This window comes from Microcaecilia unicolor, chromosome 3, assembly GCF_901765095.1.
Source record: "Microcaecilia unicolor chromosome 3, aMicUni1.1, whole genome shotgun sequence".
Taxonomy (NCBI): Eukaryota; Metazoa; Chordata; class Amphibia; order Gymnophiona; family Siphonopidae; genus Microcaecilia; species Microcaecilia unicolor.
In genome coordinates, this window is record NC_044033.1 from 223,068,456 (window position 1) to 223,086,775 (window position 18,320).

The 18,320-nt window shown below is 41.9% G+C and overlaps 1 protein-coding gene across 1 annotated transcript in view; it reads left to right on the forward strand.

The window, feature by feature from the left end:
- The first annotated feature begins 6,747 nt into the window (after positions 1–6,747).
- Positions 6,748–18,320, forward strand: part of LOC115464402 (vomeronasal type-2 receptor 26-like) — a 49,309-nt gene continuing 37,736 nt past the window's right edge. The window contains exons 1-2 of the mRNA XM_030194784.1: positions 6,748–6,959; positions 9,506–9,797. Of these exons, the coding sequence (XP_030050644.1) occupies positions 6,748–6,959; positions 9,506–9,797 (504 nt within the window). The remainder of the gene's footprint in view (positions 6,960–9,505; positions 9,798–18,320) is intronic.

The following is an 18,320-nucleotide window of genomic DNA, read 5'->3' on the forward strand; positions in this document are numbered from 1 at the left end:
GGGTCACAGTTTCCACCACAATTGTGACAGGTAGAGAGAGATAGGGACCTGGGCACCCCACTATGTATTGCACTGACAACTATACTATTCCAGGGACCTGCATGCTGCTCTAATAGACCTGACTTTAACATCTGCAGCTGTCATAGAGGCTGGTAAGTCATATTTTTATTCACATTTTTTGAGGGGGTGGGATGGGGTCTGTGACTACTAGGGGGGTCACTCCTGATTTCCTCCAGTGGTCATATAGGGTACTTTTTTTTTGCCTTATTCGTTATGAAAACAGGTCTAGACCAAACGTCTTTGTTTCAATCACAGATGTTTTTATTTTGTTAAATTATGGCTGTAAAATATTCAAGTGTTAGGAACACCCTAATCCCACCTCTGAAATGCCCCTGATACGCCCCCTTGTGATTTGAACACACTTCTGATGGACTTCATAGAAAAATGTCTAGAAATAGATTTTGAAAATACTGATTTGGATGTTTTTGTGAGAAAAACATCCAAATGCTGCGTTATGCCAAATGTTAGACGTTTTTCTCTTTGAAAATGAGCCCCATAGAGGGGCATTGTCGAACGGGGACGCCCATGTCAAAGGGCGCCCATCTCTGAGGACATCCCCACGAAGGGGCGGGGCATCCCGTATTTTCAAAACAAGATGGGCGTCCATCTTTCGTTTCGATATTACGGTCGGGGTGCCCAAATCTCAACATTTAGGTCGACCTAAGAGATGGTCGACCTAAATGTTGAGATGGTTGACCTTAGAGATAAGCGACCTTGGTTTTCGCCGGTAATGGAAACCGAGGACACCCATCTCAAAAACAACCAAATCCAAGGCATTTGGTCGTGGGAGGAGCCAGCATTCTTAGTGCACTGGTCCCCCTCACATGCCAAGACACCAGCCGGGCACCCTAGGGGGCACTGCAGTGGACTTCACAAATTGCTCCCAGGTACATAGCTCCCTTAACTTGTGTGCTGAGCACCCAATCCCCCCTCCCCACAACTGTACACCACTACCATAGCCCTAATGAGTGAAGGGGGGGCACCTACATGTAGTGTAGAGATATGGTACAATCTGAGGCCTACTGCCCAAGCTTAAAAACCTAGAGCTTAGATTTGAGGCCTAAGGATTTGCTTGCTGAATGACTTAGGTCAGGGAGAATGGCCTGTCACTTAAAAGAAGTTTCTAATTACCAGACAGTTGACAGTGGGGAAATGAAACTGAACAACTGATAACAGAAATGAAACTGATCAAAAATGCATGAAGCAAACAACACCTATGGTAGGTGTGAAAGAACGGGGAACTCAAAAAGGGGGACTGTTCACACCTCTGCAAGAAGACAACATTTTGCAGTCAGGGTGAAATTTGATGGAAAAATTGATAAGACGAGATCTGTGAGAACCCATAGAGTTTAATGCAGTCAGAAGAGTATAAAAGCTGGCAACTTTTGATGCAAAAAGAGAGAGAATTCCTGAGGCATGTCAGACCCAAGCCATATGAATCTCCTCCTGAAAGAACTTATGCATGCATTGTAATTGCATATCACTTGGTGAGTAATGAAATAAAGTTGCACTCCTCGGAACTAAAAACTGTCTCTTCTTCTCTTTCCAACTACACTTAGTGATGGAATCAGATGTATATGATAACAGATTTCCCCAGGTTTTATCTGACATTGGAAAATCAGTCTAATCACTTACAAGAAGAGGGGAATCTAGAATAGGACCATATTAATTCAGTAGGTACAATGGGTTTCAGGTGGGTTTTGAAGGGCTCACATTTACCACTACAAATGTAACAGGTGGGGGGGGATGGGCCTGGGTCCGCCTGCCTGAAGTGCATTACTCCCACTAAAATCTGCTCCAGTGACCTGCATACTGCTGTGATGGAGCTGGGTATGACATTTTAGGCTGGCATAGAGGCTGGCAAAAAATGTTTTTTAATTTGTTTTTGGGTGGGAGGGTGTTGGTGACCACTGGGGGAGTAAGGGGAGGTGATCCCTGATTCTCTCCGGTGGTCATCTGGTCAGTTTGGGCACCTTTTCAAGACTTGGTCATGGAAAAAAATGGACCAAGTAAAGTCGGCCAAATGCTCGTTAGGGACGCCCTTCTTTTTTCCATTATTGGCCAAGGACACCCATCTCCTAAGCAAGCCTCAGTCCCGCCTTCACTACACTGCCGACACGCCCCAGTGAACTTTGGTCGTCCCCACGACGGAAAGCAGTTGAGGGCGCCCAAAATTGGCTTTCAATTATGCCGTTTTGGCCGACCTTGCGAGAAGGACGCCCATCTCCCAATTTGTGTTGGAAGATGGGCGCCCTTCTCTTTTGAAAATGCCCCTGATAGTAATCTATGGAACTTTGTAAGTGTTTGAAAATGAACCCCTTAGCTTCCAACACACAGTCTCTCTCACCACCTTACCTCAGACACCAGTGTGACCCTATCAGTCACAAAGTTCCAACTGGGGAAGGGTTCAGAGTCAGGGGTAAATATATAAAGCCTTTAGTGGTAGGTAATATCATGGAGGAGAAATGAATGAATGAATGAACTGGGGAAATACTGATATGCTTAATAAAATACCTATTGTACCTGTATGTAATATGAAATCCTCTTTGGTTGTACCACAGAAAAGTGGTATATCAAAAATATCATAAACAAACACAAAGCAGATGATTATGAAGAAAAATAAGGAGAAAAAATGAGCCATCAGCAGATATTGGAGGTCTTTTTAGAGAAGTTGTGTGGCCTTTGTAAATAACAGCATTTAGTGTCTGTGAGGGGGGGGGGGGGGGAGTTATCAATTTTCATTAGGGTTTTAAGTCGTGTTATATGCCTCTTAATACAATTTAAAAGAGCATAAAAACAGTTTTACATATCTCACTGGGGCAATATTTACATAATCTTGGTTTATATAGTAATGAGATGCAAAACATGTAAATGTAGCAGCTTATTACTATGTGCATTCTGAAATGTGACTTACGGCATACACCTAGTGCACATCGAAAGTTGGGTTATCACCCGAAAATAATGTCAAAATAACCCCTGCTTTTTTACCATGCTGGGAGCATCAAGCCTCAGTGCTGTGGCCTGATGCTCCCAGGCTGCATCTGACAGGGCCGTCAAATATTCCCCCACCCACCCATCCATCTCCCCTAATTCAAGCCCACAACCCCCCTGATCAAATCCTAGTCCCCAAAAATCCAAGCTCCAACCCTCCCAATCCATCCGAAAAACCCAATCAATCCCAGCTCCTCAATTCAAGCCCCCACCCCCAATGATCCCAGTACAGTAAAATAACCCCAGCTTCTGGTTGGTGTCACCATGATTTTCTGGTGATCATAATCATCTGTGGTACAGACAAAGATATTTAACATATTTACAAATGATATGGAAATCAGAATGGCGAGTGACATGATTACATTTACAGATGACACAAGACTATTCAAGCTTGTTAAAAAAAACATGCAGACTTTGAAGGCCTTAGGAAATTGGAAGAATGGGCATCCAAATGGCAGATGAAATTGAATGTAGACAAATGCAAAATGATGCACAATAGGAAGCATAATCTTAATCACAGTTCCCTGATGCTAGGGTCCACCTTGGTGGTCAGCACCCAAGAAAACAATTTAGGTGTCATTGTAGATGATAGGCGGAAAACGTCTCCTCAGTGTGCGGTAGCAGCCAAAAGAGAAAACAGGATGCTAGGAATTATTAGGAAAGGAATGGTAAATAAGATCAAGAATAATATAACGCCTCTATATCGCTCCATGGTGTGATCTCATCTTAAATATTGCATTCAGTTCTGGTTGCTGTTCCTCAAAAAAGATATAGCGGAATCAGAAAAGGTTCAAAGAAGAGTGACCAAAATGATAAAGGGGATGGAACTCCTCCCTTATGAGGAAAGGCTAAAGAGGTTAGGGCTCTTCAGTTTGGAAAAGAGACAGATGAGGGGAGATATAATTGAGGTCTACAAAATCCTGAGTGGTGTAGAATGAAGTGAATTGATTTTTTTCTCTTCCAAAGAAAAGTACAAAGACTAGGGGACACTCAAGGAAGATGCATGTAAACACAGTTAAAACAAACATGAGGAAATATTTTTTCACTCAATGAATAATTAAGCTCTTTAACTGGTTGCTAGAGGATATGATAACATATCTGGTTAGTATATCTGGATTTTTAAAAAAGTTTGGACAATTTCCTGGAGGAAACGGCCCATCCAGTCTGCCCAACAAGATAGACTCATTTTACATGGTATGTGATACTTTATATGTATACCCAGGTTTGATTTGTCCTTGCTATTCTCAGGGCACAGACTGTAGAAGTCTGCCCAGCACTCTTTTTGTACTAAAAGTTTTAAAGCTAACGTCGAAGCCCCTTAAAACTTACAGTCCAGCCCATCCATATCTATTCGGTTACTCCAAGTAAAATGTGGCCTAAATGGATGAGACCAAATTTAGTAGCGGGGTGAGCCGCTTGGCGTATTTTAAATACAACTTGGAAATTTAAGTCTATTCTATAAACTTTAGGCGTACTTTAGAGAATGCGCCTAGGCATAACCATTTTCTGCGTTGAGTTTTCAGGCGCCATGTATAGAATCTAGCCCATAGTGGCTAACCAGCTATATTGTATGATACAACCAAATAGCAGTGAATATTCAGCACTTGGCCAGCTAAGTTTGACAGCCAAATAGGGCCACCTAAATAGCAGGCCTATCTTTAGCCACTATAATCTTAACCACCCAGCACTGAATACTGACAAAAAAGTCAGCCAAAAAAAAAAATGGGATATTCAATGCTGGTCAGCAAAAATGACCTGACATTGAATATCCAGGCTCAGCGCCAATTCTGGTTTTTAGCTGGCCTGCCTCCTGTGGGCTAAATATTGGTCAATTTGTTTCTATTTGCATTATTTTAAATTGAATTGTGAACTGTGATAGTCAATTTGCTTGCTTTGTATTCCAAAACATGGCAGACCTTGTTATCTTGGACTTTGTCATGCGAATCCTTCCTATTCCTTAAAACATTTAGTGGCCCAGGGTCACAGCAAATAACAATCCAGTACACCTTACAACTGTTAATAGAGCAAAGAACACTGTATGCCTCCGAAAATGGCTGCATAAGACTCCACCAGTGAAACAGCAATCCTAAATAGTCCACACCGTCAAAACACAGGTTCCTTATGACCAAACCCCAAGTGGTTCCCCAACTTCTCTAGAAGAATGCAGTATACAACCTACCATTAACTGTGTGCAGCATGTGAAACCTACACACTTGAGAAGGTTGAGGGAGGAGGTGGGTGGCCATGTAGATAATGAGGGAAAGGACAGAGAATAGCAATGACAGGGAGATCTCAGTACTTACTGCAATTGTGCCCACATGTATATCTCTGGTAGACACTACATCTAGAGCTCTCCTCATTCCCCCCAAAAATTGCAATTATCCACCCCTCAATATGGTAGAATACAATTCAGCAAATGTCAAGGCAACCCACCTTACACCTCACTATGGGCCCCTTTTACTAAACTGCCATTTTGTGAGACAGCACTTACCACCACCCATTGAGGACAAAGCACTGCCCAAATAATGCCAGGACAACTTTGGCGCTACAAAATTAATTTTTGTAGTGCTGGAAATTGCATGCAGGGGGTGGGAACTGCTGCTAGGCTGCTGCGATAGCTCGGTGGTAGTTCCGGATTACTGAGTGGTAAACCTGTGTTGGACTTACCACCGCTATGAAAAAGGCACCCTATATTTGCTAAATGTGCACCTATGCAGATACCAATGACATTAAAGATTACAATGCTGTGCTTTCCTGTATCATATAGAGGCTGTAAGAGGGGTCTAATGAGTCACCCCACACACCAATTTATGCAGGCTAAGGGACCTGACACTATAAGGATAAGTAATAGATAACCAGTTTATTCAGGAGATGAGCCATTCCAAGAATAGAGAGCTCCCGTGATCAGATCTGAAACTGCCTTATCACTTATCTGGTCACTAGCAAATCCATACTGACAACCTTCTTAGTCTGGTCCAAGACCAGACTGGCACAAGGTTGTTTTGGTTTGGTTTGCAGGAAAGTTGTGATTTCTATTTCTGTCTGAAACTCTCTTTGTAGTTTTCAAGTATATTGTTTTAGCCAACATGAAGTTACTTTTGTTTAAAATTATAAACATGACAACCACATTAATTTATAAAAAAAATATGAAGGAATATATAAAGAAAGAAAAATGCCTCAAAAAACACTATCAGCGATTATAATTATTTCTTCTCACTAAGACTTTCTATATAATTAATAATTGTTTTTAATGAATGTGCAATTTATATAGATTACATTAAGAAAGGAAAAAAACAAAACACCCCCCCCCCCCCCCCCCCACACACACACACACACAAAACACAACCTGTATTTAATGCCAAGCACACATAGCTGGAGAAGACATCCCTTGAGGCTGAATCTTTCAAGAACAGGACTTTATAAAGATATAACATTGCCTTCACCACCTGCTGAATCACAGTTAATAATACAGAGAACTGTGCAACATCAGTATAAGAATTTGCTGTATTTCCTCAACCTCATGTGTGTCTTTCACAGATTTACTGGTGTGCAGTTTGAAAATTCTTGGTCATATGACTTTTTCTGCACATTCGTTTTTATATCCAAGACCTCTGAAACTTCCTCCCTCTTACCACACTGCAGAACAGGTTAGGCAGAAGTTTGTTTCATAGGAAAAGCTGCTTCAAAACCAGAAAAATGGCAGCAATTCTGGGCCTGATTATGATACTTTGCTACATCCAACGGAAGACCACCGAGGGCCAGTGTCCACCAATGAAATATGGACGCGTAAAACCAGGATACCACAGGGATGGAGACATCATGATAGGGGGAATTATTACAATGACACATGTAATACTCACAGAACCACCATCCTATACAACTTTTCCCATATGGAGTATTAATTACATGTAAGTAGAACAGTGGCTTAGTTCCTAATGGAGACACACTTATGATTCATACTAGTAAAAAAGGTCAGTTTCTCAAACCAATGAAACGGGTGCAGGCAAGGTTATCATCTAATGGCGATTATGTTTTTGAGGGAACTGTTAGGAAGAATGCTGTGATGATAAAGAATAATTGGGAAGGGTGTAAAATGAGTAATATGGTCCAGGGGTATGACATGTTGATTGTTTTCTTTTTTTTTTAATGTTTGTGTTTTGTTTTAATTTTTATTTATAGTATATTTCCAAAAAGCTAAAAAGTATGCAGAAATTTAAAATTTTTATTAGAAATATAATGCTTGTTTACATTTGCAAGTTTTCTTTATAAACAATATTTTTAGTGAAAACTTTGTTACATTGAGGGAAAAGCTATCCTTGTTCAGGGCCATCTATGACTTTTGCAATTGCATCAGAAGAGTTTCGAACTCTTGAAAATGCTACATACAGTTGCCCATGTGGAAACACTGGTTCTGGGAGGAAAATGCCAACTTTTTCAAATGTTTGTCCTTGTGACATATTAATTGTCATTGCAAAAGCCAATTTCACAGGAAATTGTTTTCGACGTAATATAATGGGAGGTCAGTGTTAGATGTTGTTAGTTCAATACGTGGGATAAAAACAGTACTCCCTGTAGTTGACCCAGTGATTACTTGACTAATAATGAGGTTAGTTTTCAAGTCTTTCACTATTAAGCAAGTTCCGTTACATAAACCTCACTTGGTATTTAAATTCCTGAGTAGGATAATTATGGCTCCAATTTTAAATGCAGTTTATGGCAAGGCATGTCAGTTGGAGTTTTTTCATGAAGGAATTCTACAGGATATAACTCATGTTCCTCATCATTGAAGTCATGAATGGAGTCCAAACTTAAATAATTGTTCACCCTTCTAAAATATTTAGAACAGCCTCATTTATCTTGTCCAATGTGCATTGTTGGGGCAAAGAATAGCCTTTTTAGCATGTTATTCATATCTGCTTATGAACATTGCAGAAGTTTAGATAAATCAGGTCTTATCTTAACCAGAAATCATTATGTTCCTGCAAGCTCACATCACATCTCTGCTGGATTACTACTGAGTATGTCAGCTTCTCACAGTTATTCCTTCAATGTCTTCAATCAGTACAAAATACCATAATCTGACTTCTTTTTCATACAGATAGATATGATCACATCTTAACGTTTCTCTGTCGCTATCATTGGTTTCCAGTCATTTTTCAAACTCATGACTCTGGCCCATAGAGCTGCCTATACCTGTTTCCCTCCCTATTTGGCTAAATTCATCATCCCATACTCTTCTTCATGTCTTTTATAGTCATCATATTCCTAGTGGCTTTTTATACCTCCACCTTCATTCATGTATTTTGATACCACATGTAACATTTTTTTTTTTTACTTTTACTTTGTGGAATTTAAGTAAAAGTTATCAATATGAGCTACCATTAAGCCAGGTTATTTGTTTCTGTTGTATAAAATGGGACAATTGCTCAAACAACATGAGTTAGCAGTAGAATTACCCATCTTAATGGTAGCCCACATTGATAACTTCCTCCATTAGTATCCATGTAGCCATTGAGTGGGGTATTTACTTGCTGAAGAGAAAGTAAAAGACATCTATTTTGAACTATATAGAGAGTAACATTTCATAAGTACATAAGTATTGCCATACTGGGACAGACTGAAGACCCATCAAGCCCAGCATCCTGTTTCTAACAGTGGCCAATCCAGGTCACAAGTACCTGGTAAGATCACAAAAAAGTGCAATACATTTTATGTTGCTTATCCTAGCAGTGGATTTACCCCAAGTCCATGGACTTTTCCTTTAGGAAGTCATCCAGACCTTTTTTAAACCCCGCAAAAGCTAACTGCTTTTACTACATTCTCTGGCAATGAATTCCAGAGTTTAATTACACACTGAGTGAAGGATCCTGTGCCTAAATTTATGCTTGAACATTTTAATTACAACCAATTAGCTCTACTAATTGATTGTTAGGATGTCAATTATCAGCATTAATTGGATCATTATTCAGGTAAAATGCATGTGCAAATTGGAAGCATCTATAATATTTAACATTTTTATTTTTACAGAATTAGGGGGATAGTTTATAAACTACAGTGTATATCTCCAGAATTTAGGTGTGAGTATTTTCCCGCTCTGTGAATGAAGTATGTGCACATAAAAGTAAATACTCACTTATGCTAGTTTTCTATAAAGCAGGGCAGGCGACTACTAGTAGCCCTCCAGTCATCTATGTTCAGATTCTGTTTATAGAATTGCTCCCATAGTGGTGATATTCATCCTGTATACAGATAGTCTGTGCATTTAAGTTTAGGCCTAAAACTATAGGGATAATGGCTGACAGCCTGAGATTAATCTGTATATTCAGTGTCACTGCCTATCCATATAGCAATACAGCTGGCTTTTAGAAACACTGCGCACTGGATTTGAAAATAGTTCCACAGCTTTAGTTCCATCTTTCAGTGAATGATTGTCTGATCTTCATTGTCCTTATAGTTATTATCCAGAAAACTATTACGACTACCTGGCCTTTATTTCTGCAGTGGAGGAGATTAACAATAGCTCAAAGCTGTTACCCAACATCACCCTAGGGTTTCATCTTTATGACTCTTACCTCCATCCATTCTTTGTCTTTGGAGCGGCCATGCGTATATTTACTGGTATGGACACCTGGGTTCCTAATTTCCGCTGCAAAATATCTGGCACACTAGCCGCTATCATTGAAGGCCTTCAATCAGAGGAATCAAGATGGATGTCCAATATGTTCAGGATGTACCACTATCCACAGGTAAAGGGACTGTTCTATTTTCTTTTAGTGTATAATCCATTAGGAAAGAGTGAAGGATGGTTAAACTGTGATGCATCAGTTTGAATTAAAAAGACCATTGGGAGGGGGCAGTGTAACTAATTGCATTTAAGGTCTTCCTTTCAGTGCCTATGTTTGGCTTACCAAGGGGCCCTTTACTAAGCTGCGTTACAATGAGGAGTTAGCATGCTCTTGCATGGATTTTTTCTGTGTGCTAAGGACATTTTTACAACAGCCATAAAAATGGCCAATTTCTAATTTTTGCATTAATGACTATGCATTAATGTTGTCAATAGTGTGCAGTGTTTAGGATTTAAGAACTCAAACACAACTGCATGCCCTGGGATTTGTAGTATGGAGTGCTGCCATGATTTGGGTTTCTGCCAGGTATTTGTGATCTGGGTTGGCCACTGTTTGGAAAACAGGATACTGGGCTAGATGGACCATTGATCTGACCCAGTATGGCTCCTCTTATGTTCTTATGCTATTCCTGCGCTAATCAATAAGGAGGGAATTCAAAAAATTGCACTAACGTTTGGGGCTGATAAAAGTTAGCACTATGCAAAGATGAAGATGCTTTAATTATTCTCTTACCTATCTATATGTTCCATCTTTGCTTATACCCTATGATGTCAATTAAAATGTACTACTATGGAAGCCCGATTCCAAGATGGCCGCATGCACCTAGGAGTAGTCGCAGTCCTCCTCTCCGCTACAAACAATGCCAAAAAGATGAGGCAGGGCAGCAGCTCGAGCTTCCTTGCTGCCAGCCCCATTACCTGCCGTCCTATGGACCATTTGTGAGGACTCTGGGACTTGGTCAAGAGATCGGGAGTGGTCCAATAAGGGATGCTGGCTTGTTGGAGGAACACTCAGCGTCCCCTGGGCTTGAGACCACACTGAGCCCCGATAGCAGAGCTCTGCCACCACAACCGCAGAGGACTAGCTCCCCCATCTTGGGATTGACAGGGCTGCCGCCAGTGCACGGTTTGAGCCCAGAATCGAATGAAGCTCTACAATATCGAGAGGGAGGTAGAGGGGTTGTTGATACCCTCCCCCCCCCCAAAGAGAGCGACCCTGCAACACTCGAAGCGGGTAAACGAGGCACAGAATGAGAGAAGGTCCGTTAATCTTTGGTGATAGTGCCCCCCAGAACTGCTTGCAAAAACGACAGAGGTAACCTTAGACTCACTGTGGGACTTAGCTTCCCAATTAGGACAAACGTTTCTTGTACAAACAAATAACGTTTTACAGAAAGTTGCCTTGGTTGAACAGAGAATAGATAAAAATGACACTGACACTAAATCTTTGACTGAACGATTTGAAAATGTTGAAAACGATATAACAAATATTGAAAATATACAAACATTAATGTAAAAGATATTTCAAATCTAATGTATAAATCAGACTTATTTGAAAATTATATGAGAAATCACAATCTCAGGTTTATTAACTTTCCAAGGGTGGCAATGGTGAAACCAATGAAATGTTAAAACGCTATTTAGAAGAAATATTGGGAATGCCAGAAGAAAATTTACCTCCATTTACTCTAGTATTATTATACCGAAGAAAGAACCAGATCAACAACACAAAATGCTTTGCTGGACACTTCAAAACTGAGTTAGCCACGGCAGCAACATTGGTAGCTACCGTGGCTCTGTTACCTGATAAGCAGTGGCTTTTCTGTATGTTCATTAAGAATAGAGAGAATTATTTGTGGATTTAAAAATTCTTCTGTTTCCTGATGTTCGAAGAAAACACAGCGAAGACGGAAACAATTCTTGATTTTGAAACCTGCCGTTTTGCAAATAGGGGGTACATTCTATTTAAGATTTCCTTGTTAAATGTATAGTAAGATATAATGCAGTTAAATATGTATTCATGGAACCTTCTCATTTATCATCTTTTGTTGCATCAAAAAAATCTTGAGGAGAGTATTTAGAATTATTTAATATCAGTCCCGTCTTAAGTGCAAAGTTTGCCTTAAATGTTTTTCTTACATTCCTTTTTTCATTAATCTTGGAATCCAATAATGTGGACTTGAGTGTTAAGTTGTATGTATTATTTAGTATTTCTTATAATACTTTGATTGTTATAACACTTTTCTGAACAAGTGTAAATCCTTGAAATAATGATTTAAATTTATAAATAACATTTTAAAAAATGTACTATTACGTATTGTGTTGACATTGTAAGTAGTATACTATCAGCTTATTTTTGAAAGAGAAGGACGCCCATCTTTCGACACAAATCGGAAGATGGGTGTCCTTCTCACAGGGTCGCCTAAATCGGCATAATCGAAAGCCGATTTTGGGCGTCCCCAACTGCATTACGTGGCGGAGATGACCAAAGTTCCCGGGAGCGTGTCGGAGGCATAGTGAAGGCAGGACTTGGGCGTGCCTAACATATGGGCATCAACGAGCATTTGGACGACTTTACCTGGTCCAGTTTTTCTTACGACCAAGGCACAAAAAGGTGCCCGAACTGACCAGATGACCACCGGAGGGAATCGGGGATGACCTCCCCTTACTCCCCCAGTGGTCATATACCCCCTCCCACCCTCAAAAAGAACTTTAAAAATATTTGTGCCAGCCACTATACCAGCTTCAAATGTCATACTTAGGTCCATCGCAGCAGTATGCAGGTCCCTGCAGCAGTCATCACAGCAGTATGCAGGTCCCTGCAGCAGTTTTAGTGGGTGCAGTGCCACTATAGGCAGGTGGACCTAGGCCCCCCCCCCCAACTGTTTCACTTGTAGTGGTAAATGGGAGCCCTCCAAAACCGACCACAAATCCACTGTACCCACATCTAGGTGACCTCCTTCACCCGTAAGGACTATGGTAGTGGTGTACAGTTGTGGGTAGTGGGTTTTGGGGGGAGGGGGGTTGGGGGCTCAGCACACAAGGTAAGGGAGCTATGTACCTGGGAGCTTTTTTCTGAAGTCCACTGCATTGCCCCCTAGGGCCCGGTTGGTGTCCGGGCATGTCAGGGGGACCAGTGAACTACGAATGCTGGCTCCTCCCACGACCAAGGGCTTGGATTTGGTCATTTCTGAGATGGGCGTTCTTAGTTTCCATTATCGCCGAAAATCAGAAATGACCAAGTTTAAGGACGACCATCTCTAGGATGATCTAAATGTCAAGATTTGGGCGTCCTCAACCGTATTATCAAAACGAATGATGGACACCCATCTTCTTTCGATAATACAGGTTTCCCCGCCCCTTCTCCGGACATCCTGCGACGACGTCCTCAGGAAAACTTGGGCGCCCCTTTCGATTATGCCCCTCCATGCTATACTTTGTTATTTGAATATCTTTACTGCTGTAATTGTCTATTGCTCATGTTGATTTATTCTTACTGTACACTGCCTTGAGTGAATTCTTCTAAAAGGCAGTAAATAAATCCTAATAAATAAATATTATTATTATTGATTTATTATTATTTTTTTTTACAGATCAGTTTCATCTCGCAGAGTCTTCTGAGTGACACAGTTACGTTTCCTTTTTTCTACCGGACTGTCCCCAGTGAACTGCACCTCTGTGCTGGGATTGTCAGGCTACTGAAGCATTTTGGTTGGACCTGGGTGGGTATCATTGCATCGGATGATGAAAACAGCTTGAGGATGATTCAAATCCTGAGAGAAGGGATTGAGCAAAATGGTGGCTGCACTGCATTCATTGAAACCTTCAGTCGGAGCAATTTAATGACAATGGAGAAATATATAAATATAATGGACATGACATCAATTAAAGTGGTCATTATCTGTACTAATGAAGAAAATATATTATATCTACCCCTTCTTATGTGATCCCTGAAGGTCTGGATCACCAAAACTGAACTGAATTTTCCTTTGTACGCTGAAGAAAACTTAATATAACGATCACCACCTTATCATTTGCAATTGTAAAAGAAGATACAAGCTTTACAAAATTTATCCAGGAGGTGAACTTTACCCTGCTTCCAAGTGATCACACACTAAGATGTGGTGGACAGGCCTATGTGACAGCCAGTGTCCGAAAGACATCAAAGATCCTGCAGTCCTGATGTAAAATTGTCATATGTTCTACCCTGTAACACCAATTACATTGGGATGAGCAATAGTGTATATAACGCTGTGTATTCCCTGGCACACGCACTGCATACATGCTCATGTCTGGCTCTAGAAACAACACCACATGGAGTAGAGAAATGTGGAAATTATCTGATTATTTGCCATGGAAGGTAACATCATTTGTTAGTTGTGTTGTTCCGAAGAAAGAAAAGTGAGACAAAATGTGAAAGGAAAACTTTGAGGAAAAGGGGCCTCAGTGCACTGGAGACTCTATGATTCCAGAGAGGCACTGAAACCCACGATCAAAGAATTTTTTCATGATAAGATTCATTACAAGAATAATAGATAAGAAGTGGTGGAAGCATGCAAAGCTAGCTAATTGATTCTTTTCACATTTTCTACACATATACCCCTAATTCTATAAAGGAGGCACCAATTTGCTCCATGAATGGGCTTTTTTTTTTTTTTTATTTATATGAAGTCTTTATTAGTAAATGGTACATTCTTTCAACAGTACAGCTCGTGGCTACAGTGCCACTTAGAACATGTATAATGACAGAGGTAGTTTAACAAGTCAAATTTCTCCTAACAATACCAAAACCACAACAGTTTAGCATATGGTACATTTGCCTCCGCATCAGAGTATGAATGAAGTAATACTGATATCCTTCAGAACAAATTTTTTATAGTGTTTTTATAGTATAAGACAACAAACTTCATTCCCTCCCCCCTACTCCCCCCCCCCCCTCCCAACCCGGACTGGTTTTATGAATCAACGGTTACATTATGTATGAAGGAGAAAGGAGTCCCAAATCAGGTGCCATTTTTGGTGCGATTGCTCCGCTCTGCAATAAGGCGCTCCATCTCACAACATATCTCAGCTTTCGAATCCACCGATTAAAGGTGGAGTCGTAGTCTGTTTCCAACAGGCTGCTATAACAATTCGAGCTGCACATGTAGCATAGCGCAGCAATATTTGTTGATTAGCTAAGAGGCCTGCTGCTTTAGCGGAGAATAAGTAGATAGTGGGCAACCAAGAGATCTGTACCCCCAGCCACAGTTGCAGCCTGCTATGGACCGCTTTCCAAAAAGCCTTTATTTTCTTGCAATGCCACCAAATGTGACCCATGGTTCCCTTCACTCCACATCCTCTCCAACACAACCCAGATAGGTAGGGTAAATACGCTGCAAACGCTCTGGTGTCATACCACCTAAATAGAACTTTAATGGCATTCTCTTTAAATGGCACTGAGAGGATACCCTCGCCACGCTTGCTCCATCCTCTCCCATGTCCCCTCCTCTAGTTCAATACCCAAGTCCCTCTGCCAGTTTTTCCTATGGAGTGTGTAACGGGGTGATTGCTGAGTGATAATATGGTGTAGGCGAGATATCAGCCCTGTAGTCGTGCCCGGCCCCTCACAAATTTGCTCGTGAATTGTTTGCTTCCTGCGCAGTACTTCCTGTACAGCTTTTGTCTTAAGAAATGAGTAAGTTGGAGATATGCATATTTGTCAGACACCCTGTCGGGAACTGTTGCTGGGCTTCTGCAAAGTCAGAATAGTTTCCCCATCATCAGCTGCCCCCATGTTCGCAAACCTCCCTCATACCAACCTGTAAATATACCCCTCTCTGTCCCCGGGACAAACAATGGGTTATACGCTATAGGGGAGAGGCGCGTCAGTAAGCAGCTACGCTGTGGAAACAGACTGTCCCAATTCCATGGTTACGTATATGGAAGGGCATAGCCCATCTTCTAGGCACCTAAGGGACCGCGGTAGCCACATTAATGCCCCAGCGGTCTATCACCCAAGGTAAACTGTTCCAAATCCCCATTGCCGGTCAGGATAGGACTGAAACCATTCCACAGCAGCACGCGCCTGAGATGCTCTATAGTACCAGGCTATGTTAGGGACCCCAGTCCTCCTCTTTTTCTATCCTGATACAGAAGGCCCTTGCTAGCCTTGGACGTTTACCAGCCCAGATGAATCGTACAATACGATCTTGTAGAGCAGCAAGAAATTTACGGGGCAACGAGATCGGAAGAGCCTGGAATAAATACAGTAAGCGTGGTAATATTCAGTTTAACTGCAGCTATTCGGCCAGCCAGGAAAGCGTAATATCCCCCATCTCTCCATGTCAGCGGATAGAACTCGGCCCAGTCCCTTGTAATTTGCTGTAAAGAGGTCAGGTAGCCCAACCGTTATGTTCACCCCCAAGTATCGTATGCTCCCACTAGCCCACCTAAAAGCATACGTATCCTTTAAGGTTTCGACCTGATCTTCGGGTAGGGTTACATTTAAAGCCTCAGATTTTGACATGTTTACTTTAAAGCCAGAGAGTATCGAATATGCTCAATGGTTTTCAAGAGCTCAGGGAAAGATGTTAAAGGTCGAGTAATAAACAATAGCACGTCATCTGCAAAAAGGGCAGTTTATGTGCCCTCCCCGCTATTGTAATACCAGTGATCCCGGATTAGATCTGACCCTAGAAGCAAAAGGTTCCATAACCATGGCAAACAACAACGGGGAGAGCGGACACCCTGTCTAGTGCCTCTATGCAAGTTAAAGAACGGAGTATCCTCCGTTTAATCTGATACATGCTTTAGGCGAGCATAGAATGCTTGAATCCATCTACAAAATTGGGGACCTATCCCAAAGGTCTCCATAACCCTATACATGAATGGCCAGTGCACCCTATCAAAGGCCTTTTCAGCGTCTAAGCTAAGAAGGCACATTGGCTTATGCAATCTTTTTGCTAAATACATTAAGTCTACCACTCTTCTCGTATTGTCCATTGCTTTTCTGTAGGAGACAAAGCCCACCTGATCAGGTGGATAATCGCTGGAAGCAAGGGGGCTAGTCTATTGGCCAGAACTTTAGCTAAAATTTTGACATCTGCGTTCAAACAGATATGGGACGGTAAGAACCACATCAGTGTGGTCCTTGTCTGGTTTCGGTATCACTGCTATCCAGGCCTCTAGCATGGAACCCGGTAATGATTCCCCCCGCCCAATTTGGTTAAACAGATCAGCCAGGAGTGGAGACAGTTCTGGGGCAAACTTTTGTAGAACTCATTAGGGAGCCCGTCCAGTCCAGAGGACTTACAAGATGGTAAATGTTGAATAGCTTTGATTATCTCAAGCGGCGTGACCGGCTCATCCAGCAGGTCTCGCTGCTGGACTGTTAGGGAAGTTAGATCTGTCTCAGCTATGTAGTTTAGAATGGATTCTGCTGGGGGATTATTTCACGGGTATATAACTCCCGGTAAAATTCACTAAATTGTTTCCTAATAGCCTCCGATGTATGCAACATGTTTCCCCCCCCTCCCTGACATGTGTTACAGCCTTTTCCATCTTTTGCCTACGCAGCCGCAAGGCCAGAAGGCGCCCAGCCTTATTGGAGAATTCATAAGAATAGACTTTCGATTTAGATTGCAGTTGGCTTAACTGTTCAGAGTAGATAGAGTTCAGCTGAAGGCGCTGAGCTCGCAACTCCTCCAGCACAGCCTGAGAGCCCTCTACTTTGTGTTGGCTTCTAACTCTTGATCCTATCCATGCATTGGGCCACTTGCTTTCTACGAATCCGCGCTCTCCTACTGGCCAGCTGTAAAAGTAGCCTCTCGATACTGCCTTCATAGCATCCCATACAATGCTCAGGGGGGGTCCAGACTCCCTATTGATCTCGAGGTACTCTCTCAACATTTTCTTACAACCCTCTACCACCTCACCCTCCTGTAAAATTGTGGCATTAAGTGCCCATCTCGTATCCTTGGTCTCCGCCTTAATTGTAGGTAAAGTAACCCAGATTGGGGCATGATCTGATAACGTTGCACTACCAATTCCCGCCTCTGGCCCCTGCTCAGCCAAGGCAGTCCAAGAAGATATAGTCAATGCGTGAGTACGATGCATGCACTGTGGAGTAGTATGTATAGTCTCTCACTTGCGCATTGTTCAAACGCCACATCTAGGGTCCCTAAGGAAGTGGCCAAGCCCCGCCCATGCATCCCGGGACTTACAGGCTGTACAGGTCCAGAACGGTCCAGACTCGGGTCCATAACTCCGTTGAAATCACCCCCCATATTATAGAACCCTGGGCAAATGATGCTAATAATTTTTTATTTTTGTATAGAAATCCCTCTGGTGATCATTCGGAGCGTATATACAGGCTAGGGTTATTTCCGTTTGGTCTAATTGCATGTATGAACAGATAACGCCCCCAGGGTCCCTTTTGATCTTTACTATTTGGGCTGCAACTGACTCATGAAATAACACTGCCACCCCCTTTTTTTAGATCCTTCATTTGAAGAAGCAAAGAAGGATTTGGGATAGCTAGGGTGGGAGAGAAGTCTTTCATGCTTTCGGCGGAGGTGTGTCTCCTGCAGCAGGACTACATGAGCCTCTAACTGTCTAAGTTCTTTATATAATCTCTGCCGTTTTTGTGGCATGTTCAGCCCCT